General features: G+C 34.9%; 1 protein-coding gene across 1 annotated transcript; it reads right to left on the bottom strand.

Annotated features, from left to right (window-relative positions):
• Positions 1-290: 290 nt before the first annotated feature.
• On the bottom strand, positions 291-21257 carry Myo81F (unconventional myosin 81F). The gene is made up of 34 exons (XM_081973741.1): positions 20936-21257; positions 18531-18637; positions 14869-14931; positions 13392-13665; positions 13003-13193; positions 12691-12910; positions 12469-12626; positions 12153-12395; positions 11908-12100; positions 11575-11839; positions 11313-11519; positions 11053-11256; positions 10795-10949; positions 10416-10656; positions 10080-10315; positions 9834-9986; positions 9604-9764; positions 9313-9541; positions 7242-7396; positions 7056-7184; positions 6768-6998; positions 6475-6704; positions 6229-6415; positions 5755-5919; positions 5456-5621; positions 5131-5400; positions 4881-5054; positions 4665-4823; positions 4363-4606; positions 3688-3950; positions 3227-3522; positions 2926-3165; positions 2615-2875; positions 291-2484 (listed from the first exon to the last, which is right to left on the bottom strand). Exons 1-34 carry the CDS (start codon positions 20961-20963, stop codon positions 2392-2394), a joined length of 6591 nt encoding a protein of 2196 aa, XP_081829867.1. The 5' UTR covers positions 20964-21257; the 3' UTR covers positions 291-2391.
• Between the last annotated feature and the right edge of the window lie 226 nt (positions 21258-21483).

The raw sequence follows: 21483 nt of genomic DNA, 5'->3' as shown, positions 1-21483 counted from the left end.
TTTCAATTTGCTTTTAGACTGTGACTTGCGTGTAGAATTTGATACTTTTTCGCACGCATATGAGTGCAGAAAGTTCGACTTTTCCGCACTAGTGCAAAAATAGTCATTTGCGCAACAAGGAAGTTTGTTCCCGTATACAATTTGAGGCCCGACGCAAGGCGCAGGGTTTTAAAGTTCGAGGCTGCAAAAGTTTACTCCAGAGTTGCGCCTCTAACTTTGTTAATTGTAGTTTCCTTCGAAAAAAATTTGCCGCTAAATTGGATCTGTGACTGGATATAAAAAGACTAGAAGTGGTCTTAAACTGTATTGTACTCGATAAGTAGGGTATACAGAAAAAAAAGTAGAAATACTGTTAGAAAAACCAGCATTATTGGTTTAGATTAATCCTATACATATATACCTATATAATTTGACAGAACGAAAGTATCTACTCTCAAGCTAGGCCGGTGAAGAGAATAATGTGAAAACACGCTTTTTATCTAGTTTCATTCGATAAGCATTCAAAGATAACTTATTTTCGATTTCAAAAAGTAGTACCTATGTGTACCTAATAGGAAAATTTCGAAACTCCCGTCCTCCAATTCTTGCTAGCATCAGCTAGCTAGACCAACAGAAAACAGTGTGCCTTCTATTTACACCTCAATAAAGCTCCAAGTGACACATCAATATGTTTTTACGTCACCTGACAGCTGTCAACTGTAAAAATACATAATACAACTTGAATACGCAGTTTACTTGTATGTTTATTGTATTTCTCTTATAAATCGCATTGCAAGTTGTATTTATAGCTCCATAGAGTTAAACTTAACAGTTTGTTTGTTGCCATGGTAAACTCATTGAACTTAACAAACCTGGACTGTCAAAAATCACGCAACTGTGACGGAAAATTACTAATCCAAATAGTTCTACCGCTTTTATAAATCACACTGTACAGGGTGGGCCAAATTGGACGTATTTAAATGGGAAGTGCTCTTATTATTAGAGATAGGCAAAAACTGCTGTCGGTGGTAAAATTTGCTAAAATTTGATACAAAACTTAATAACGAAAACCGTTGGTTAACATCTGTTTTCAAATTTGGTTCCATATAGCTGTAAACACTACTTCCAGTGTAAGTCCTTAAATTAGCAACTACTTCTAAATTTATAGTTTTAGGTAACTGGTTTCGATAGTTATGACAGCTGTCATGTGACGTAAGAAAAGTATCTCCGACCTATCAGGTACACAATATACTATAGTCTAGCTTAAAGTAGACTTACGTTTCTAAATCAAGAGGCAATCTTTACGATTGCTATAACTAAATTTTCACTGCAGTACATAAAAAATTTGAAAAATAAAAAAATGTTAAAATATTACATATAATTATAATAAAAACAATTAACTTACACATTATAACATCTGTACAAAGATAAAATCTGTATCGCAGTAAATATAATATGTACATTTGACTAGAGGTTTAATTAATATCCTGTAGCTCTCTATTCCTATTTTCCATTTTACTACTATGGTCAAACATTGTTATATTCTATGGTTGCTACGATATCAATACGATTTAAAATAATAATATTCGAAAAACATTGCCGTCACTACAGGAAAAAGTGTTCTCGGTCAACTAAAAATAAGCGCTAAATTAAACAGTAAATCACAAATATTTTATATTTTTTGGCTACTCAGTCTTTTTACAAGTAATTTAGGCTAACCCAACATTACAAGTAATACACGCGCATTTAACTATTCGAGAATTATTATGTCTATTATTTCCACTTAAAATACAAACAATGTTTTTACCGACTACACAGATCGGCCAATGTACAGTAATATAATCTAAAACGTCTATACTAAAATATTACAAAAAAAAATACCTTGATACATAGAAATGTTTGAAAAATAGCACTGCGTACTCAATTACCAAACTATGAAAGAAAATAGATAATAAACTGCTTGAACTATCATCCAGTTAACAAATAAAGGTATAAAAATAAAAAAAAAAAGGTATAAAAAAGAAAAAAATAGTTTACTAACCTCACAAACCCGTCTTAAACTGAATTATGGATTCGCAGATGACAATAAACAATGCTTGGACATATTTGAAGACGAATACACATTTACCATTGCTGCATTACTGTTAATTGTGCGGTAAGTCGTCTCTACAAGGTGTTGAACACTATGATTCAATTAATTTCCACACTTTTTTTTTCCACACATTTGAAAGCTTCAGTTTGGTACTTTATAATGATGTGTATTTATTGGCAGTGCACAAGATTGCAGTACATAAAACTTTTTGATAACTGTGAAAGTGAAAAATTTGGAAACCAAGCATTGTTTGTCATTAGACCCCCAGCGGTTTATTTGCAGGTGGGTCTTACGACATCATCTGCGAACGTAACCCTTTTCTAGCTGGGCTGCGGCGGTACCAAATTGGCATGCGAATGCAAAGCTACGCTTACCGGTCGGCTTCTCGTTTGTTCCGCTTTTCGAATTTCCACCTAAATCAAACATATGAGCTTAATCACTTTTGCATTTCTTATTCTTGCTAATGTTAAAAACCTTTTCTGAAAGACACTATTTTGGTTTTTCACAGGGAAAAAATTATATAACAGATGCGTGTTTACATACCATGTTCTCATGCAAGACTTCCATGTACTCCCTAATCAAAGTAGCAATTTGAAATGCTTGCGCTGTAGTCAAAATTACTTTGCTCTGTTTATGACTGCTGCCCGTAATAATCATCAAACACTGTAATGCAGGCGAATAGGACAAAATGCTATTATAATCGTAAGTACATAGAGTATTTCTTGATCGATGTTCAAGTAAGTGGAGTCCTTTCTGATCCACTGCCAACCATAAAACTCTAGGCCAATTAGATGTAAAAGATTGCTAGAAATATTCAATGTTGATTGGGCGTTAATTATTACGGTCTTTATTACCATGACATCAAAAATGGTTGCTTTATGTAACGGCCAACTCTGAATCAAATTTAAAAATGCTTGTTTAGCTTCAGAAGCGGTCATTCCCCGTAAACTCTGATGATGCATTTGAACACCATCCGGTGGAACTGTTGGAACTATTCGGGCGGGTAGACAATGACAGGCGATCGGACGGTAATCGTGGATTACTTCATCGACATCTCCTAATTCTAATTGTGCTTGTAATGCCGTAAGCATCATCTAAAAAAATCAAGCCATAGTTTATGTTATAAATAAACTACACATAATCCAACACACTCACAGCTTCCTTCTCCGTAATTGGAAAACGATCAGTGCGTAAATCGTGTAATACTTGATGATACAAAAGTTCTTTTTCGACGGGATCGTTCAAATTAATATAGTTGTCCATAAATAAATGTTTTTTAAACAAAAAGAAGTGATGTTGCGGGCGCACTTTTTTGTTCGTGCCAGTATTGGTAGTTTGAGTTGCCGACGATGCCGCCCTGTATCTCTCCCATTTAGCCATCACGTCCGCCACTTTTTCTTCAGCTGACAAGCTACGTTCCGAGTTGCCTAGTACTTCGTATATTGCGTATCCTAAAACAAGAGTTTAATAAATGCGCATTTTTTACCTTTAGTTAATACTACATAGCACAAAGAATATTTTCACGTGTGTAGGTATACACTAGTCATACATGCGATAATCAATACTACACCAAACATCGACAAATTTTCATCCAGTTAATGTTAGTAGTAAAATACCTTTTGCTTCTTCGCTTAAACCAATTTTGTCTCGAACCACTTCCAAAACCTCCTTGGCAGTGGCCGACGGATTAAACTCCACGCTGTGATACTGTCCATCCATGAAATGAAACCTCGCATAGACCGGTCTGCGATTAATGGTGCAGAGAATTTCCTCACGAGACGGTGGCCATTGGCGACGTCGCGTACTCTGTGTTTTTAAGAGACACTTTTCCGCAAACCTTGCATATTTTCCTTCTTCAGTGACATAGTCTGAACCACATCTAAAAAAAAGTTGAGCCGATTAATACTTTAACAAAAACAGTGGGTTCAAGCTTTGTTTTTATAACCAGCCAACGTAACAAACGTGGCTGTTCTCTGTGTGTTCGTCCTAAAATTAAACAAAAAAGCTTTTTTGTTACGTGACGTACCGCCTTACGTATGGCAAGTAACAAGTAACTGTAGTGTGTAGTACACATGCTGGTTTTATTCCAAAAACTCTACCAAACTAATAAATACGTATATAATTTTTAGAATAGTAAATTTTGAGTGCCATTGATTTTAAGACAGTCAAAACTACGAAATTAGAGTAACATTTTGTGAACCCCTGGTACTGCAAAAAAGTTTAAATTTATTCGTTTCAAGAGAGTGTTAAGACAACTTTGGAACCACTGACAGGTTAGGTTAAATACTGACCTTTTCAGATGAGATATCAAATACCGCCTGATAACCTTATTGGGAGGTAACACGACAGAACATGACAAAGACAACAACGCCCAATGTCTAAGATTCACTCTAGAATTCGGATCGGGATGATCTGTAGTCTGTTTAATTAGCTGTAAATATAACTCGCATAACAACGCATCTTTGCGCATGCATCGCTCCAAAATGGTTTGTAAGAGTGACACGTGCTCGTCTTCTACTCGTCTAATAACTTCTCCTAAAATAAAATATTAAGCGGCGTAGAACAAACAAAAAACGGAAATTGACAACAGTACCATTTTGTCCTAATCCTGCATAGGTTAATATAATCTGAAAAACTTGTAACATAATTTGTTCGTCAGCTTCAGGCATTTTACTGATACTTTGCAGCAATGGCTGTTTGCTGAAGGCCCAAAACGCATGATGAAATCCCTTATACGTTTCACTAGTATCGCCTTAAATATTAACATTTTTTTAAAAGTATTACTAGTAGTGAATTCCGAAAAGTCTACCTCCATGCTCTTGTCTCAGTTTATCTAACTTGTGTTTGCTGAGTCGTCTTAAAGTGTTTCGTATAAAACTGCCTGAAGAATCTGTAGGCTTCCTTAAAATGTCGTGATCCACTAATGCTCTGCGGCAGTTTACCAAATTGTGGTACAATCGTACACGATCTTCGTTCGTAATACCTGGAGACCAACAAAGACATGCAAACTATATCTAACACTTAGTAAAAAATATGTAAGTATATTAAATTTCACTTACTTTTTACACGTTTTTGTGGAGTCTCACTTTCGGTCATCCATCCAGCCAAAGCAGGATAGTAACTAGCAATCAATGATCCTATTTCGTTTTTCTGTTTGGTCTCGAACACGTAACATTTGTGAATGTTCTCACCAACCGTTCGTTGAAGAGTTATAGTTATAAAACTATCACTGGGATCTAGCAAAATACTTTCTATGTCTTGATACCTAAATTCGTTTAATACGAATTTGTCGTCGTTTTTTATTAACATAACGCCATCACAGTTAACGCCTAAAATAATAATTAGTCAGGCGGTATGGTGATGAGTAAGTTGAAATTCTAGTACCTAAAATTAAAGCATTGCCATAGGACCAATAGCCTCTGTATGTAACAGGAAACATCGTAGTTCCATACAAAGGATACTGCATCACGCAAGTTAAGTAAAGAGCCTTGGCTGTTAGTTCTAAACGATTTGCTCCATATTGACGGTGGGCCTGAGCAATTATGGGTACCTGTAGAATTAAAGAAACGTAGAAACAAATAGCAAATGTCAATTTCAAAGTTTGATGAAAAAGACCTACATATGTAGCTGATAGCCTCTTAAAAAGACGTTTAACTTACATTGAAATACAAAGACTAACTTACCCATACATCATCCCCTCGAGTTTTTGATATTCGATAAGGCAGATAAGTGTCAATATCTGTATAATATTCTAGCTTGTTATTATCTTTGGGATTGCCTAACGCCACTTGAGCTTGAAGACCTGCTAACTGTAAAGCTACTTTTTCCGTCACTGGAAAATCGTCCCTCTTAAAAACAAAAAACTTTTCTTCTTAAAAGGACAAAACAGAAAAACACTTTAAAGTTTTAATGTCACCTGTCATCAATAATCACTCTGACCATTTGTTAAATACATATCTACAGAATGAAAGTCGGACATTAAACATTGAAGACACCACAGGCATTATAGGAAATAATGCCCACGGTCGAAGTAGAACCTTCGGGCCGGAGGCCTTCGTGTTCTACCCTAGCGACTTCATGCATTATTGTCCTTATAATGACCTTGGTATCTTAATTACTATAAAATTAAATAAAAAAGTCATAATAACACTGCCTACCTTTACAACACTGTGAACCGCTTGAGCATATAACAAGTTAACTTCTACTGGATCCTGACTTAACACTCTGGACGCCTTAAATAATCTCCTTTTAAAGATAAACCGATTTTCTCCTCCGCTTAAAGCTTGCGTGCTGCGTCTTCCTATTGTAGCTAAGCCACTAGGCGGTATTAGCTTATTTTGATTCCTATTAACAACCAAATAACATAAAAAAAAATCAGACCGTATCTGTTTAACCAAACGCACTGTTCCCACTGGGCGATAATATCGTACAAAAAATGATGTGCGCGAACGTGCTCTTCTCCATCTGGCCTGCTTTGATAGATGGCCCAACCTTCTAAATTCCTCAGACCCAACCTTTCGGCCAATTTTCTCGCAGCGTCTTGAGCCGTGTCAGTCGGATGAACATCTATTGCTTTAGTGCGGCCATCGAGGAAAAAGAAACGACAAACTATGGTACCCAGCCTTTTCATAGCCTTTTAACAAATTTTATAGTAGTAATGTTAATTGAGTCGGTTGTTAAATGGAATAAAGCTTACAGCTACTTCCACTGAGGATGGTGGATGTTCTCTGGCGGTGACTTTATTATTATTACAATTATCTAAGCACCATTGGACATATTGAGCAATTTTTCCGTCCTGAGATAAGTTTTTCTTCAGAAATGATATAAAATACCTATGAAGCAATTTGGAGGGCTGAAAAGACACCACGCACAAACATAACAGTAACCACACTCTTTCGGTAGAATCCGAGTTTGGATTATTAGTAGCCTGTGAATGCAAACATAAAAATAATTATATTTTTGAACCTTCAATTCAGTAAAATACCTGTCTTATACACTGCACAAAAACCTCGTCTCTCAACTCCTCTCGTTCTAAAGCAAAGCCGATAATTGACTGGATAACTGTAAGTTCTCTATCGGCGTTTAGTTCTCCCCGAATATATTTACATAAATCCTAAAAATATGAACAAGTAGAAGTGCGTATTCATATGAAAACTAAAACATTTATTACACGAAAAATAGTGCACGCGACATTAACATTGTCAGGATCGTACAAATGCATATGGGAATTTGGAATAGTGTTGCCTTTATAATACGTGACCATTTCATACTTCGGTACCATTTCAGAACTCTGTCTTTTCCTGGTTAACGTTGCCATGATGGTTCCTGTAAAGAAAAAAAACTATTATTTTATCATCGTCAACAATGCTATTTAGAATAAACTACCACATAATTGATTTAAATTTCCTTTTTTTACTTATATTTCAAATGCTTATAATAATAGTAAACATTTTAGTTCGTAGTTTCGTAGTTCGTAGCAGATAAAGTCTTGACTTAAGTACTGACCACTCTTCATAGGCAACCTTTAAACAGTGGGCACAGCCAAACTAATGTATTCCAATAAATAAAGAACTACAAACAAACTTGTTGTGTTAATGAAAAATATTGTTAAAAAATTAAAAAGCTGAGCGGCGACTGCTTGAAAAAGTATGCACATGTCGAGAGTAACTAGTTTAGTTACGCAAACCATGCAGTTTTAGATCAGCGCAGATAATGCAGTACTTCATCACTTAAAAAAAACAAAACAGGATAGAAAATAAAAACAAAGTCCTGCTCATACCTTTCACGCAGCGCACAACAGGCAAAGAACAAGTCGCAACAGCCAAGGGACCGCCTGCTGTTGCCTGTAAGGAAGTACAACTAATAATATAACGTTGAAATGAAAACTAACAGGCTAATTTCGGATGCCTAAAAGTGCTGCTACTTTACACTGGAAGCATGGTCCATAAAGAGATACTCTCTATTAAGCTGTCAGCGCGAGGACTATGACAGTCGTTTCTATCTTGAAGAGAAGAATACAAAAGAGTAGGTTTAATTATCTGATATACCTATACACCGGGACCTCAAAAGAGTTAATTGTTGGGCTCTGTCTAATTATTATCAATTAGATAGGTAAGCAATATCCTGTCCATTAACGTAGACAGAAACAATGTTCCGATGTTTTATTACAAAATTTTATGTTTTCAGTGGCAAAATAATCCAAAAGTACTAGATATCGCTATATAAAAATGTATATGTAGAATACATTTAAGGTATCAACTATCAAGTCCACGAACATGCACTAATCGCAACTTAAAAACTATTTACAAAAAAAAGTATATTTATAATAATATATTTACAGAATAAAATTTGACTGATCGTTCAGAGTGTTTAACTCATCATTATGAGCATCATATTGTTCATCTAATATACAGGGTGTCTGTTGCCGTTCGTATTGAAATGTGGCAACAACTTTGTTATTTTAAATGGAACACTCTCTATATTTTTATAAGTTCAATATCACATTCTGTATAATTTTTTATTTTTTCTTCAAACGCATTAAAAATGTTAATGATGCTTTTTATTTGAGATATTCTTTTTCTGTGAATAAAGTCTGTCCTGTTTAAATGGACACCCTGTATAAGTCTGGTTGCACGTCATAATTTAGGTGAAAGTATTGGCGTTCCAAGTTAAGATCTCAGCGGCATTTCAAACTAAAATCGGACAACCCGTTTCTAACGTTACATTTTTTGTTACGTTTTGTATTTGTATGTTTATCTATAGTTGCGGTACCGTTCCTTCACTTTCTTCATTGCACACGGTACCGCAACTTCAGTTAAGGGTGGAAAACACAATCAAGTTATGAATCCAGTGCGACACTATTAATCAAAATGAACGCGTAAACAAATGGAGAAGTGACGGCTAGGATGCTCGAAACTTTTTCTAAAATTGACCACCACAGAGGACGTATCTTATATCTTGAAACACCAATTGCCTATCATTTTTAAATAACTCACACGAACCACTTTCCAACGACAAAGTTGTGATTTAACTGTCGTATCGATATGACAAACCGAATGCAAAATGTCGGTCATATGAGTGAAACGACTGCCACGCTGTGTGTTTTCATATGTATAAACTCTCTACCCCCACATTTTTATGGTTTAAATGACCTTTCAAAAGTGATACGTGTGAGCCATGTCCAAGTTATAGAAGATGACGTGCAACCATAGTTACACTAGATACTGCATAACTATATTCACCTTCCGGACTTCTTTCGTGAGCATTGAAATGCTGATTGGCAAACTCTACCATGTCGTAATGCATCTCGTCAAAATTGTTCTCCTTCTCTTTGGTCTCATTAAGTTCTTGCAATTTTTTCTCCACTCGAAACTTACGACGCTGCTCTCGTTCACTATTGGCCACTTGGTTTAGTTTGTCGAGTTGTTGCTGCATCGGCACTTCGTGATTGTTGTGCTTCCAATGTTGAGACTGAAATTGTTTGCTCAAGTGTAGGAGACTGACTATTATTACCAAACGTTTATAAAACTTACCAGTGAACTACTCGATCTGGAAACATTCGGAGTGGGTCGCGGACTTTCAGATGGTAGTTTGGGTGGGGCTGGCAAAGGAGGTGGGGATACGCAAACAGGCAACGTAGGCTCTTCTCGTGGCAAAACTGATTCGTAAATCGGTTCTTTCTTTTGATATTTACCTACAAATGTTCAAAGAAATATGTAGAACAGTTAAAAAGTTACAATTACAAAAAGTTATTTTATAATACTTTCAGGAAGATGTTCTACTGGCGGTGCTGCCAATGGAGTCTCCGGAGATGACTGAAAAGCTGGAGGAGGTGGTGGGGGAGGACCAGTCGGTTCTGGCAAAGAAGGCAGCCCCATTTTTGGAATAACAGGCGTTAATTGTTCTTTTGCAAGACCTGCAAATGACGTTCAACCCCAAACATTGTCACGTTCATGATATTTACTATAACGTGATAAAAAAAAGTTGAATTACCAACATTAATACCTACCTTCTAATTCTTGCTGAATCACAGTTTCCAATTCCACATCTAAGTCTTCCACCAGTTCATTCATTTTTTCCCCAATTTCGTCAATAATATTCGTTCGGCCATTGGTTTGAGGACCCACGTCCGACAAAAAAGCGAATAAATTGTCTAAATCTACTGACTCGGTGGCGTTTTCGCTCAAATGGGGTTTTAACTGCTCAGCCATTTGAGATAGTGCTGCTATTTCTTGTTCTGCCGCTCTATAAACATAACGTAAACCTCGTTCATAGATTTCATTACTAAATAATGTGATAAAGATCAAAGCACGGTTATTTGATAAAAGCAAACCTTTTACTATACCTTTCACTTTCCTCTAACGCTCCGTTATGCAAAGCGATTGGAATAGGCGGTGGCGGCAAAGCCTCCATCTCTTCCGACTCTTTTTCCTTAAGCTCCGCCAATCTAGCGACTTCCGCTTCTCTAGCCTGCCGTTCTCTTTCAATTCGTTCTGCTTCTCTTTGCTTTCGTTCCTCTTCCAATCGTTCTCTCTTACGCATCTCTTCTTCAACTCGACGCATCTCTCGTAGTGCTGCTGCTACTTCTGCAGTTATGGAATTAAAAACAAACATAAATGTATATAGTAATAACGAGGAATAGTTATTGTCCTGTATCTCTTATATTCCCTTTATGTGTACTTGTTTTAACTAATTTACGTAATATGCTAACTGTTAATACGTACCGCGAGCAAATACACCGCGCAAATGGCTTTGAATTACGACGGCGGCCCGTCGCTTCTTCAAAAATTCAATTCTCAATTTCCATCCCTTATAAGCATGCTGGATTTTTAGTACTGCATTTCGAATTCGTAAATATTCTTTTTGGGCTTTGTATTGCCTAGAATTTAATAGTTATACTTTTATTATTTATGTGAATGAGGAAACAAGATATAAATACTATAGGTAATAACAATCAATGTATAAAATCGATAACAGCTCACCTCCAAGTTTTCTGTATCAAAACTGTCTTATTCTTTATCATTTTATTCCTTCTATCTTCTAAAGGTTCGTGAACGTGCGACCTTAAAAAAACTTTGGTTTTGCCTAGTTGCCATTCGGTTTTAGGAAGCTGGTAACTTTCTATTAGGCATAAAGTGGCTTTCTGAACGTCAGGAGGTAGTCGATTTTTGGAAAGACAATGATATCTTAGAAAGGAAAACTGTTACAATGCCTAAAGGTGAACATAACATAATTATTATACCTTATAACAAAATCATCATAACTCATGTGAATAGGAAAACCTTCTTTCCTTATCCTAATAATATCTAACATTCCTAAGTATTTTAATTGGTCCAAAACTAAAGCGTCATCATAGTCATTAGGAAGTTTGGCTTTATTTGGCTTGATGCATCGCACATACCAAGGCGTTGTAGACTGAAGTACGTCTACCAAAGCTTGAAGCTGATACCTAAACATAAAAAAAATGTTTATTAGACATAAGAAGTATCTTAAAAATGCCGTACCTAAAAGTATCAGATACTGTGGGTTTTCCTTTACTAGTTCCTCTAGAAACGGTTCCGACTCCATTTGTAGTTTGCGTCTTTTGAGTCAAATCTTGAAAAGCAGATAATGCCTGGACAAACTCGTTTGTACTGCGCGATATGATATCGAAAAAAACGTCCTGTTGAACATCACGATTTTTATCGACAAATCCTTTAACGTTATACGTAACACATCCTGCGTAGTGTTTTACACCAAATTCAGTCTCCCATCTCCTCCGATCGTCTCCTATCAAAACCCCACACACACTTCAAATGGTTTCATTCTTAACAAAAATATGAATTGATAAAACGCACCCTTGACGTATCGTTCGTGACTCTCAAATTCCGAATGAAGATTCGAAATGTAAGACGCATCACAACCTCTCGGTAAGTGACATTGTTCACTCAACAATCGTAAAATGCACCTCGGAGGTTTCTCCAATAATTCCAAACATAACGTGTTATCAGTAAACGCAATGTGGTTAAAAGTAATTTCCTCTTGTTCATACTAAAATGTTTACCATATAAGACAAAAAGTACACTACAAACATAAAGCTTACAATTTCCTGCTCCAATGCAAATACGTAGTGATTGAAAAACTTGTGCAATTTTTCGTTAGTGTAATTAATACAAAGTTGTTCAAACGAGTTTACAGCAAAGTTTTCAAATCCAAAAATATCTAAGACTCCAAGAAATCGTGATGAATCTTGTCCCGGATTTATACAGTTATTTATGTGGTTAATAAGCCAAGCAAAGGTTCTAGAGTACAAAGCTTTCGCCATGGCATGTCGGTTCTCGCCAGCCTAAAATGAATAATTCCAGCGGTGGTTCTCGTCCCAAAACACTTAAGTATACATAATATATTAGTGCACTTACTTGTTGTTTAGTTAGAGGAATCTCGGTAATATTGCCTCTAACATTGATTTGCCTTAGCAACACCACCTGCGTCATGCTCTCCTTCTCTAAACCCAGCAAGTTGGACAATATTTCCAAAATTCCTTTATCGTCATTGCTCAACTGACATTGTTCGCCGTCTGCGTAAACCAAAACCAATCGAGAAAATTGACACGACCACAAAATGAAAATATTTATACTGACCGACATCCTCAAACGACAAGTTTCCTAACCACAGAATAGCAGATAAAGTTTGAAAAATTCCGTTGCACATATTGGCCGGCACCTGGAGAACTTGAAAGGCTAACCTGAGACTGTCTAATCCTCTGGCATCAGATTCGAGTTTAATACTGTTTGATTGGTTCAGATAGTTGTAGAACTTTGCTTCTTTCAGATGTAGTTGTGTGGCCAGTTCATTGTTATGCTAAAAATGAACATTGTAAAAATTTTCAATACAGAACAATAAATACGAAGTTGGCATGCTCATATAAAAATATTTTTTCTCTCAGTGCCTACCTTGGCCTCTTCCATTAATTGATAAAACACGTGATAGTTACGTTCCCCGGACCCTTGAAACGTGATTCGCGATTGTTCTAAAAGATAATCCTGCACAATGCACCCGGCAATCATCCAGCGTTGATCAAAGCACACTTGCATGAACTTGCCAAATCGGCTCGAATTATCGTTACGAACGGTTTTGGCATTGCCTAAAAATAACGCTATTTAAATAGTTTAGTGACAAATTAGATTGATGATAAATAAGTATTGGTATAAATTATGACAAAAGAAAGAAAAATTAATAGCACACTGCAACTCAGTTCAGCACATTGTCATTGGCTTGTGCATTTGTAAATTATTGTTGTAATTATAGTAACAGATTACATAAAATAGTGTTTTTAGCTTACCAAAAGCTTCTAAAATCGTATTGGCCTCTAGAATTTGCTGCTCGATCCAGGCGGACACTCCACTCGTGACCGAACACAAATACTGTAAAATAAACCTGGTGCTTTCTGTCTTTCCTGCTCCGCTTTCTCCACTTATAACTAAACTTTGGTTTTTGTGAGACCTATCAACAGCAGGAAGACACGTCTGCAAAGATGCATAAGCCGCTTCTGCCAATGCAAACACATGTGGTTCCAGTTGACTCAGTTTTCGTCCGTGGTATTTGTTCACGTAATCCTAGATAAACAAAAAGTTTATACTATTTTATTTAAATTCTACAAGGTGTTTAAAACCATCTTCAATTATTAACTTAATTATGTGTACTACGCCCACAGTTCCTGGAAGTACTAATAAAATCTTTCCAGGAATCTCCACAATAAAATATCTTCTTAATACAGAACTAACTAATCAAGAATCTCGGTTGTGCAGTGTTACGAAATTCAAATGTAAGCTTATGATTTTTTATGACATTTTCAAAGTTTTACATTTAATATGACATCACAGCATAATTAGTATTCATAGCAAGACGTCATGTTAGATAAACCTACGTACTTGGTACTACTAAAGTAATAACTTATTCGCTCCCAGTTTAAAAGAATCATTTGTATAATAACAATAATTTCATTTAAGAATTATCAATGTCAGATGAATTGTCTATCTCTTTAAAACTCTAAATGGTTCGTCAACATTTATTAACTCTTAATGTGTGTGTAACATATATAATAAATAAAGTTGTTACTTGAAAATTTGGAGTTCGGCATCTTTGTTACAAATCAAATTATCGCAGAGTTTACTAGAGAGCGTGTGAGTGTTTAGTGTCTATTTCCTTTTAACTTATTTTGACAAAATGAGATTATGGTCTCCAAAAATGTGTAGGTACACACATAATCTTCTCGACAATAATGAAACATTTCCATCCTGTATGGTAACATAATATGTATATCACCCTGAAGGAATTTTGTGTTTTTTTTTAAATTAAATTAGTAACCACTTTAAGTTTAAATAGGTTTTCAAAACGGAAGTTGTACGTCTGCTTTTATCATACCAATGATTGTTGCTTTACGCACTATGTAAATTGAATTAATCACATAGCACCATGTGAACCATTTTACACATATCCGATCGACGATTGACCACGAGAACATAAATATGCAGATACCACACAGCAACTTGTCGCGACTAATAACGACACCAACATAGAATGCACCATTTAGCGTCCATGTTTATGATTAGTCAACAAAAAAGACACTTCCATAAAGATTCGTTATTTAGAGAATATAATAACGAAAAAAATTCTTAAAGCTTTGATGGTCTTATTTTCATAAAATATGTGCTGACAATGTCGTATATTTACACCTAAATATTAATGCAATTGGTAACAAATTAAACCTAGAGATCTGTTCTTAAAGCGAATAAATGTAGGAACACACACACACTTACCTGCGAGTAGATGTCCAGATCTTTGTAAGGATTTACGGCAACTAATATCGAACCTGTATATGTCTGTACAATTTTGTTAAGAAAAATTGAACTGTAAAAAGCTTTCCTCGCTTAATCCTTAAAATATTGAGCTATTAACCAAACCAACAAATAGATTTAAAGGTATAATGCAACAAAATATCATTACAATTCAACATCTGCACATTAGTGACATTTATTAGGTCTTATTAAATTTATATCTTTACATAAATAAAAGTTATTCGAAAATAACAACAGGGACAACTTTACATGATTAGATAATTATCTAAATAGTGAAATGAAGTGAGGCAGTGGCGACAAATAAAAAAAAACACTTCTGCTTGCATCCGACAAAGTTCATTGTTCGTAGGAAGTAATCAATGTAAACAATAGTAAGTTGCCAAGCATTTTTTGCTGTCTTTATCTGTTGAAGAAAAGTCAGTAGACTGAGAAATTCTGAAAAAGAGCTAATATTAGGTACGCTCTACATTAGTAATTAAGGCAGAATGCAACTGTATAATAATGTACTTACTACTTAGCCACAAGAAATACCTATACAAGTATGGGAATATCAAAACTATCAATAAGAGATTGAATGATACGAAGAGATAACCAGTAGGAAGAAAGAAGAAAACTTGACGTCACTTAACAGTTGCTCACCTAACTGCTCATAGAAAGTCAAGAATATTTTTTGATAAACTGTCGAATTAAGGTTACGTGCGATTTCCTATGGATGAGGATGGTTTAAATTATCCCATATTTGTATATTACATAGTAACATTTTTCAGTTTTGAGTGACTTTTTGAAAACAAACTCTGTGTAAGAAAAATTTTGCTTGTAATACGATTCATATCGCAGTTCTCAGACTGAAAACCTAGGCTAATTGAATATCGCAAACTTTAGAAGTAGCTAGCTTAGACCAATTTCGATATGGTTCCAAGAAGCAGATTAATGTAGCTAGTAATTCTGCAATTCCTAAAACCAGAATATCATTTCCAATCCGAAATACATCCGGGAAACCCATTGGCTAAACCAAGTATGTATATTCCATAATGTTTATTTGTACAGCTGTTAAACGTACGTTTACTTTCAACGACCATATGGAATTAAAATATGAGAAAATTCTTGTCGATCAATGACATAAAATGAATCGTTAGATTTACTGTTTAAGCGCATTAACAATGATTCAATCCGAGATGATAAAATAATGTTGGCAAAAGCATCTAGCTATTTAATAGAGAGAAATTTAATGAAACACTTTTACATTATAACAAACTCAAAGCAAATACACATACCTACATACAACATTTATAATAGACACTAGGGTCGGATAAGAATCATTTAGATAGAACTTTTAGCGTTCTTGACCTTTGTGCTTGTTGATATACAATACATTATCAATAACAAAGACTGCATTATGATAAGAACTTTAAGCAATTAAAATGCATTAAAGAAAGTTGTTTACGATTTACGTGGACATTTAATGAACAATCTTTGCTATATTTAGCATGGTTATATTAATAAGAAAATTAAACTGAACTCTCTCTGAGATAAACTCAATATCTGTCTTAAAAACTGAGAAAAGTTGTACGTATACAATTTCTTCAGCGTGCAAAAATAAGTATTGGACCTCTTTACTCTAATTGATTAAAGGCAGTACATAAACAAATGTTGTCACAACAATTATTATGACATTAGCTATCAGCGCTTATTAAGTTCAAATCTTCTATCAACAAATCAATTAGAAAATCAATTACAAGATACTGGAAAACAATATATACCCTACAAATTTACATCTGATCCGTTAGGCTTAGCTTAAACAATAAAATTATCATTCCGGAACAGGCCATTTCCTGTCCGCATGGCACTTGATAAACAATTTTCGCTATCAAACGTGTTAAGACATTTTAAGCAATCTTGTAGTCGTCAATTTACCAACGATAATGCCTACAGATTACATAACTTTTAAGTAATATAATAAAGAAATATATTTAATTAAATTTCGCCCTATTATTGGCCAATTATTCACCGCTTAGCTACTAGAGATTTAAAACATTTTTAAATCACTCTAAATGACATTCGCTTATTTACAGATGTAAACAAACAAACATCAATACCATATCTACGGAGCGCGCTGCAGATTTAATAGGACTGTAACTTTAATTTTTTTAATATAAGACGTCGAAATTGAATACAATATTGTATAAAACACGTGATTTAAACTTGTTTATTCACTTGAAGAACTTAGGACACTCGCTACGCTCGTGGGTCTAATGCAGGGCTTTAAACATGACTAATGAGAATCGTTTATTTTACAGCTATGGATAGCTAATGGTACACTTTAACTTTCTAACAACTAAAATATTCTTTTCGACGTAGATTGTCAACAGTATTTTGCAACAGTGCAACCCATTTAATACGGCTATTGTGCGTGAATAGTGGAATACAATATACAATAAGTCAGCATTTAACGGTTCTGTATAAATCAGCATTTAAATATCGATCATTCGGTAATTAGCAGTATTAAAAAATTCATATAACTTTTCTTATATTTATTTTTTTTAAGAATTCAACAGTCGAGTTGAATAAAATACTTGATAACTAGTTGCCCCACTCAACTGGGTTGCAGACTGCAATTTTCAAAAATGATAATACCAAACACACTGGTTCAATAATAATTATAAATTCCGGCCAGTTCAGTTACCCTTACGGATCTTCATTAGCTTTTGCATTGAGTGCTAATCGAAAAATCTATTTTAAGAAGTAAATATAATGACTCCACCTATTCCATTCAAAAGTGCTGCATTACTGGTTATATTTACAGACTCGACTTGGAATATAATTATAGACTCATTGTGGGTTCAAGTTCATTTATGGTAATTTCCTGCAGTTTAAATTAACAAATAACATTTAAGCATCGCCGCGTAGTCTGAAATTTTTGAAAGTAAGCATTGAGACAAAATTTAGTTATAATTTCCGTTAGTCCTAGAACAAAAAAGACGAGAACTCGTCTAGTGCGATGTGACCAACACAAACACCCTTAATTTTATACAAGATACTATTTTAATTTGTTAAATTTCTCTTATGAGACTAAAAAGAAAATTCCGCTTTAATTAGTCACCGCTTTCCAAGCAAACAAAAATCAATTCTTGATGTTCTTGAATATCATCGGAGCCGAAAACCGGAACCTCATGTCTTGCTAGTTGAGTCACGCCGAAGCAATTCTCCTTTCTGCTTTGTTAATACATTTAAATTATAGGACGTTTAAAGGAAGTGATTTTTGGGTTCGGCGGCTTTTATTTTATTGTTTAAGTTCCCTTATTTGATTTTGTTTTAAATTGCGTTTTTTTAAATTATTATACGCACTGTGTCCCTTGAACTCACTATTAAATCATTAAGTGTCATAATTTTTTTTATTTTTAAGGGCGGATCGCAACAAAGTGATCAAATGCACCCTAGGCTAAGTTACAAGTCACTGTCAAATTAAAACTTAGCTTACGGTGCATTTAAATATGTCGGTGCAATCGGCAATAATATCTCTAGAATTAGTTTTTAATAGGTACCTACTAATCACTTTTCAACTGTGTAACAAAATCAATATACTATTACGCTAAACTCAAAGTCAATTACAATGAAAAGGATACATAGATGTTGTCTCTCTTGTACCGTACTTTAAGATTCTTGTTGATGATTGCTTCATCTAGGACTGTAAGACTGGTCATATCAGGTACGCCCTCTTCAGGCATGGTTCCTGCAAAAAATGGTACATAAAGTTTACTTTATATCTACAAGTTTAAGTGTCAATTAAACTAAGCATTTGCTGGTATAGAAAAATAAAAATCAGCTTATGTGTGGAATCGTAAAATTCGTGATATGGTTGGACATGATGGTTATGTAAAGCTGACAATAATGTTAATCAGTGATAGAAGTATACTATAATACACGAGAGTTTTTTTTGGTTTTTAGTGAAGGGATCTCAGAAACTAGCAGAGTTACGAAGTCGGTTAAATGGAGAAGTAATTTCAGTTTTAGGGGACCAATTTAAAACAATTATTGTTTTATAGAAAAAGGTCATAGCTTACTAGATATTTAGCAAACACCAAATTTTGACGATTTATTTTAATTGATCTGGGCGAGTTATTATTTGTTGTACTGTCACTTGTAGGTTACAACCTTGGTTAACAGTCTTTTCTTTGTTTGATGATTAATCCGGTTGATAGCCAATAAGTCCTGCATATCAGCCTTTGAATGCTAACCTAGTTTGATTTTAGAACTTCTTGTTAGTGCATATTTTTTATTCCTGCTGTTGTAACAACCCAACATTACATACCATAGGGCAAATAATTATGGTTGTGTGTAATTACGTCCTTTGATGGCATGTTATTTATTACCGAGTAAATCGTCAATAGGGGTTTAGCCATATGATGGTGTTGAATCATTACCAAGAACAGAATATTCATATGTGGTTAGCAACTTCAACTGGCATAATCTATCTTGGGTCGGTTTGCTCTTCCGAAGCAAACCGATGCAATGTAAAAAACTGTTTTATTAGTATCTACGTGTAAAAAAAAACATTGTCTGTACCTTTGAAGAAGTGAAACAATAATGAACAAAATATATAGACGTTAGTCTATACTCTAAAACAGTAATTTATTTCAGGCGTTTTACTAACTAGTGGAGAAATAAGCATCTGAAAACTTGTATAACAAACTTGTTATTTAATAATCACAAAAAAATTATAGGTATGCTCCTATAACCCAAACAACAGTTTTCCAAACATACAAAGATTGAAAGAATATTTCCAAAATTAAATTAGGTTCATATTCAACAAGGTCTGGTGGTAACCTGCTCTTGGTCCCTCGAAGCGATTTCTGGGTAACACCTGGCATGCAGCCACTAGCAGTTCACAAAATTTTGTTTTAACAGAGTGGTTTAGGGTGTCTGTTTGGCCATGCGGCACGTGTATTCTTGGCTTCGGGTGAATATTTGGACCTACCGAAACATCTGCCCACCTGCATATACAGGGTGTCCCGCGAAGTAAGGGACAAAATTTCACTATGTGTTGGTGGACAATTTGAACAATAATTGTAAACAGGTTTTTTTCACAGTAGTCGATGATTTCGTAATTATTATTTTGAAATCCCTTTACTTGGACAATGGCCAAACCAAAAATATACCTTTTATAAAATCCTGCAAAAAAGTACATTTTTTTAAATAATTTTTAGTGCAAGAAGTTCTTTTTTGCACTAGTGCAATAAAGTCTTTTTTTCATTATGCTATATTTGCTGTGCTTTTATCAAATTATCAACTTTCTGTTCTTTAGTAGGTACAGTCAGGTACACTGGGTTCACTGTCCTTGTTTTTGTTTCTAGGAATTCTAGGATTCTTTAAACTATATTATTATATACCTATAAGGAGATTTATAAGGCTTTTTCAGTTTTTGTTAGATTTTTCTATCTACATACCATAAATCAAATACTAGTTTCGCCCTTACAGATTTATTTGAATATAAAAAAACCTTCCTCTGTACCTATTAAGTAGCCAGAAACTAGTAGTAGCTAATATAGAATACAAGTGATCTAGATTATAAGAAGTTAATTACACATATGCCAAATACATGTTTTGTAAATACCTGGGTAAATATCAAAATACCTAAATTGGGTCAATCAAGCACATTGGCATAGGACAGTAGAGGTACCTATTCTCAGTTCAGTTGTTTCCTTTCAATGGAATGGAAAGGAGACAACCTGGAGGAGAGACTTTGAAACCTCAGGCACCACCCTCAACTCATTAGCCCAGCTGATATGCAAAGAATCTAGGTATTTTTTTCTCTTTACTGTATAGTATGTTGTATTCATCAGAATAAAAAAATTCAAATAAAAGAAAAGTTTAAAGAATGATAATCAAGAGTACAGTAAAACAAAGCCGTACCCCAAAAAGGCAAGCAAACAGGGAAAACAAAACACTTCCCACTGGCAAAGTGGCAAAATGTCAATAGCGCCCCTGATGTCAAGGGTGGCGAGTTTGGGACACTTTTCAATGTACTCACCCACAGAGCTAAAATCCAGCTCTACCATGATGGTTACTGCAAAATGGCACTATTTAATACGAGTTTTCATTCATAAAGATACAAAAAAGCACTTGTACATGTAAAAGCGTTTGTTTATAGGGATTGACGTGCCGATGCCGATTCTAACATAGGATACAATACAACACCCAATACAAGGCAGACGCACCACGCACACGAGTTCCGAATAATCCGAATCCGAAAGCGATTGCCGATTGTTTCGGGAGTGCGAGGCTTGCGAGAATGAGAAAGAGAAACGAGAATCAGCACAGCATGTATATGAGGATAAGGAATGACTAATAATAAAAATATTCGGGTAATCGGGCTCGAGATCGACCGAATACCGTCAATACCAACGAATAAAAAAGTATAGCTGGAAGGAGCAATAGCAATCAAAGAGGGGGACAAAAATCGTTCAGTATGGCGGCCGTAAACTGTCAGAAAATCAGTGACGATAATCAATCTGCTGTTGCCCACAAATCTACTCGTCAATAATAATTCAACTAATTTAAGTTTGCAAAAATTAACCT

This window comes from Ips typographus, linkage group LG2 (assembly GCF_016097725.1).
Source record: "Ips typographus isolate SLU linkage group LG2, UJ_Ityp_2.0, whole genome shotgun sequence".
Classification (NCBI taxonomy): domain Eukaryota; kingdom Metazoa; phylum Arthropoda; class Insecta; order Coleoptera; family Curculionidae; genus Ips; species Ips typographus.
Note: the sequence above shows the minus strand (reverse complement) of the source record. Positions and strands in the feature narration are given on the sequence as shown.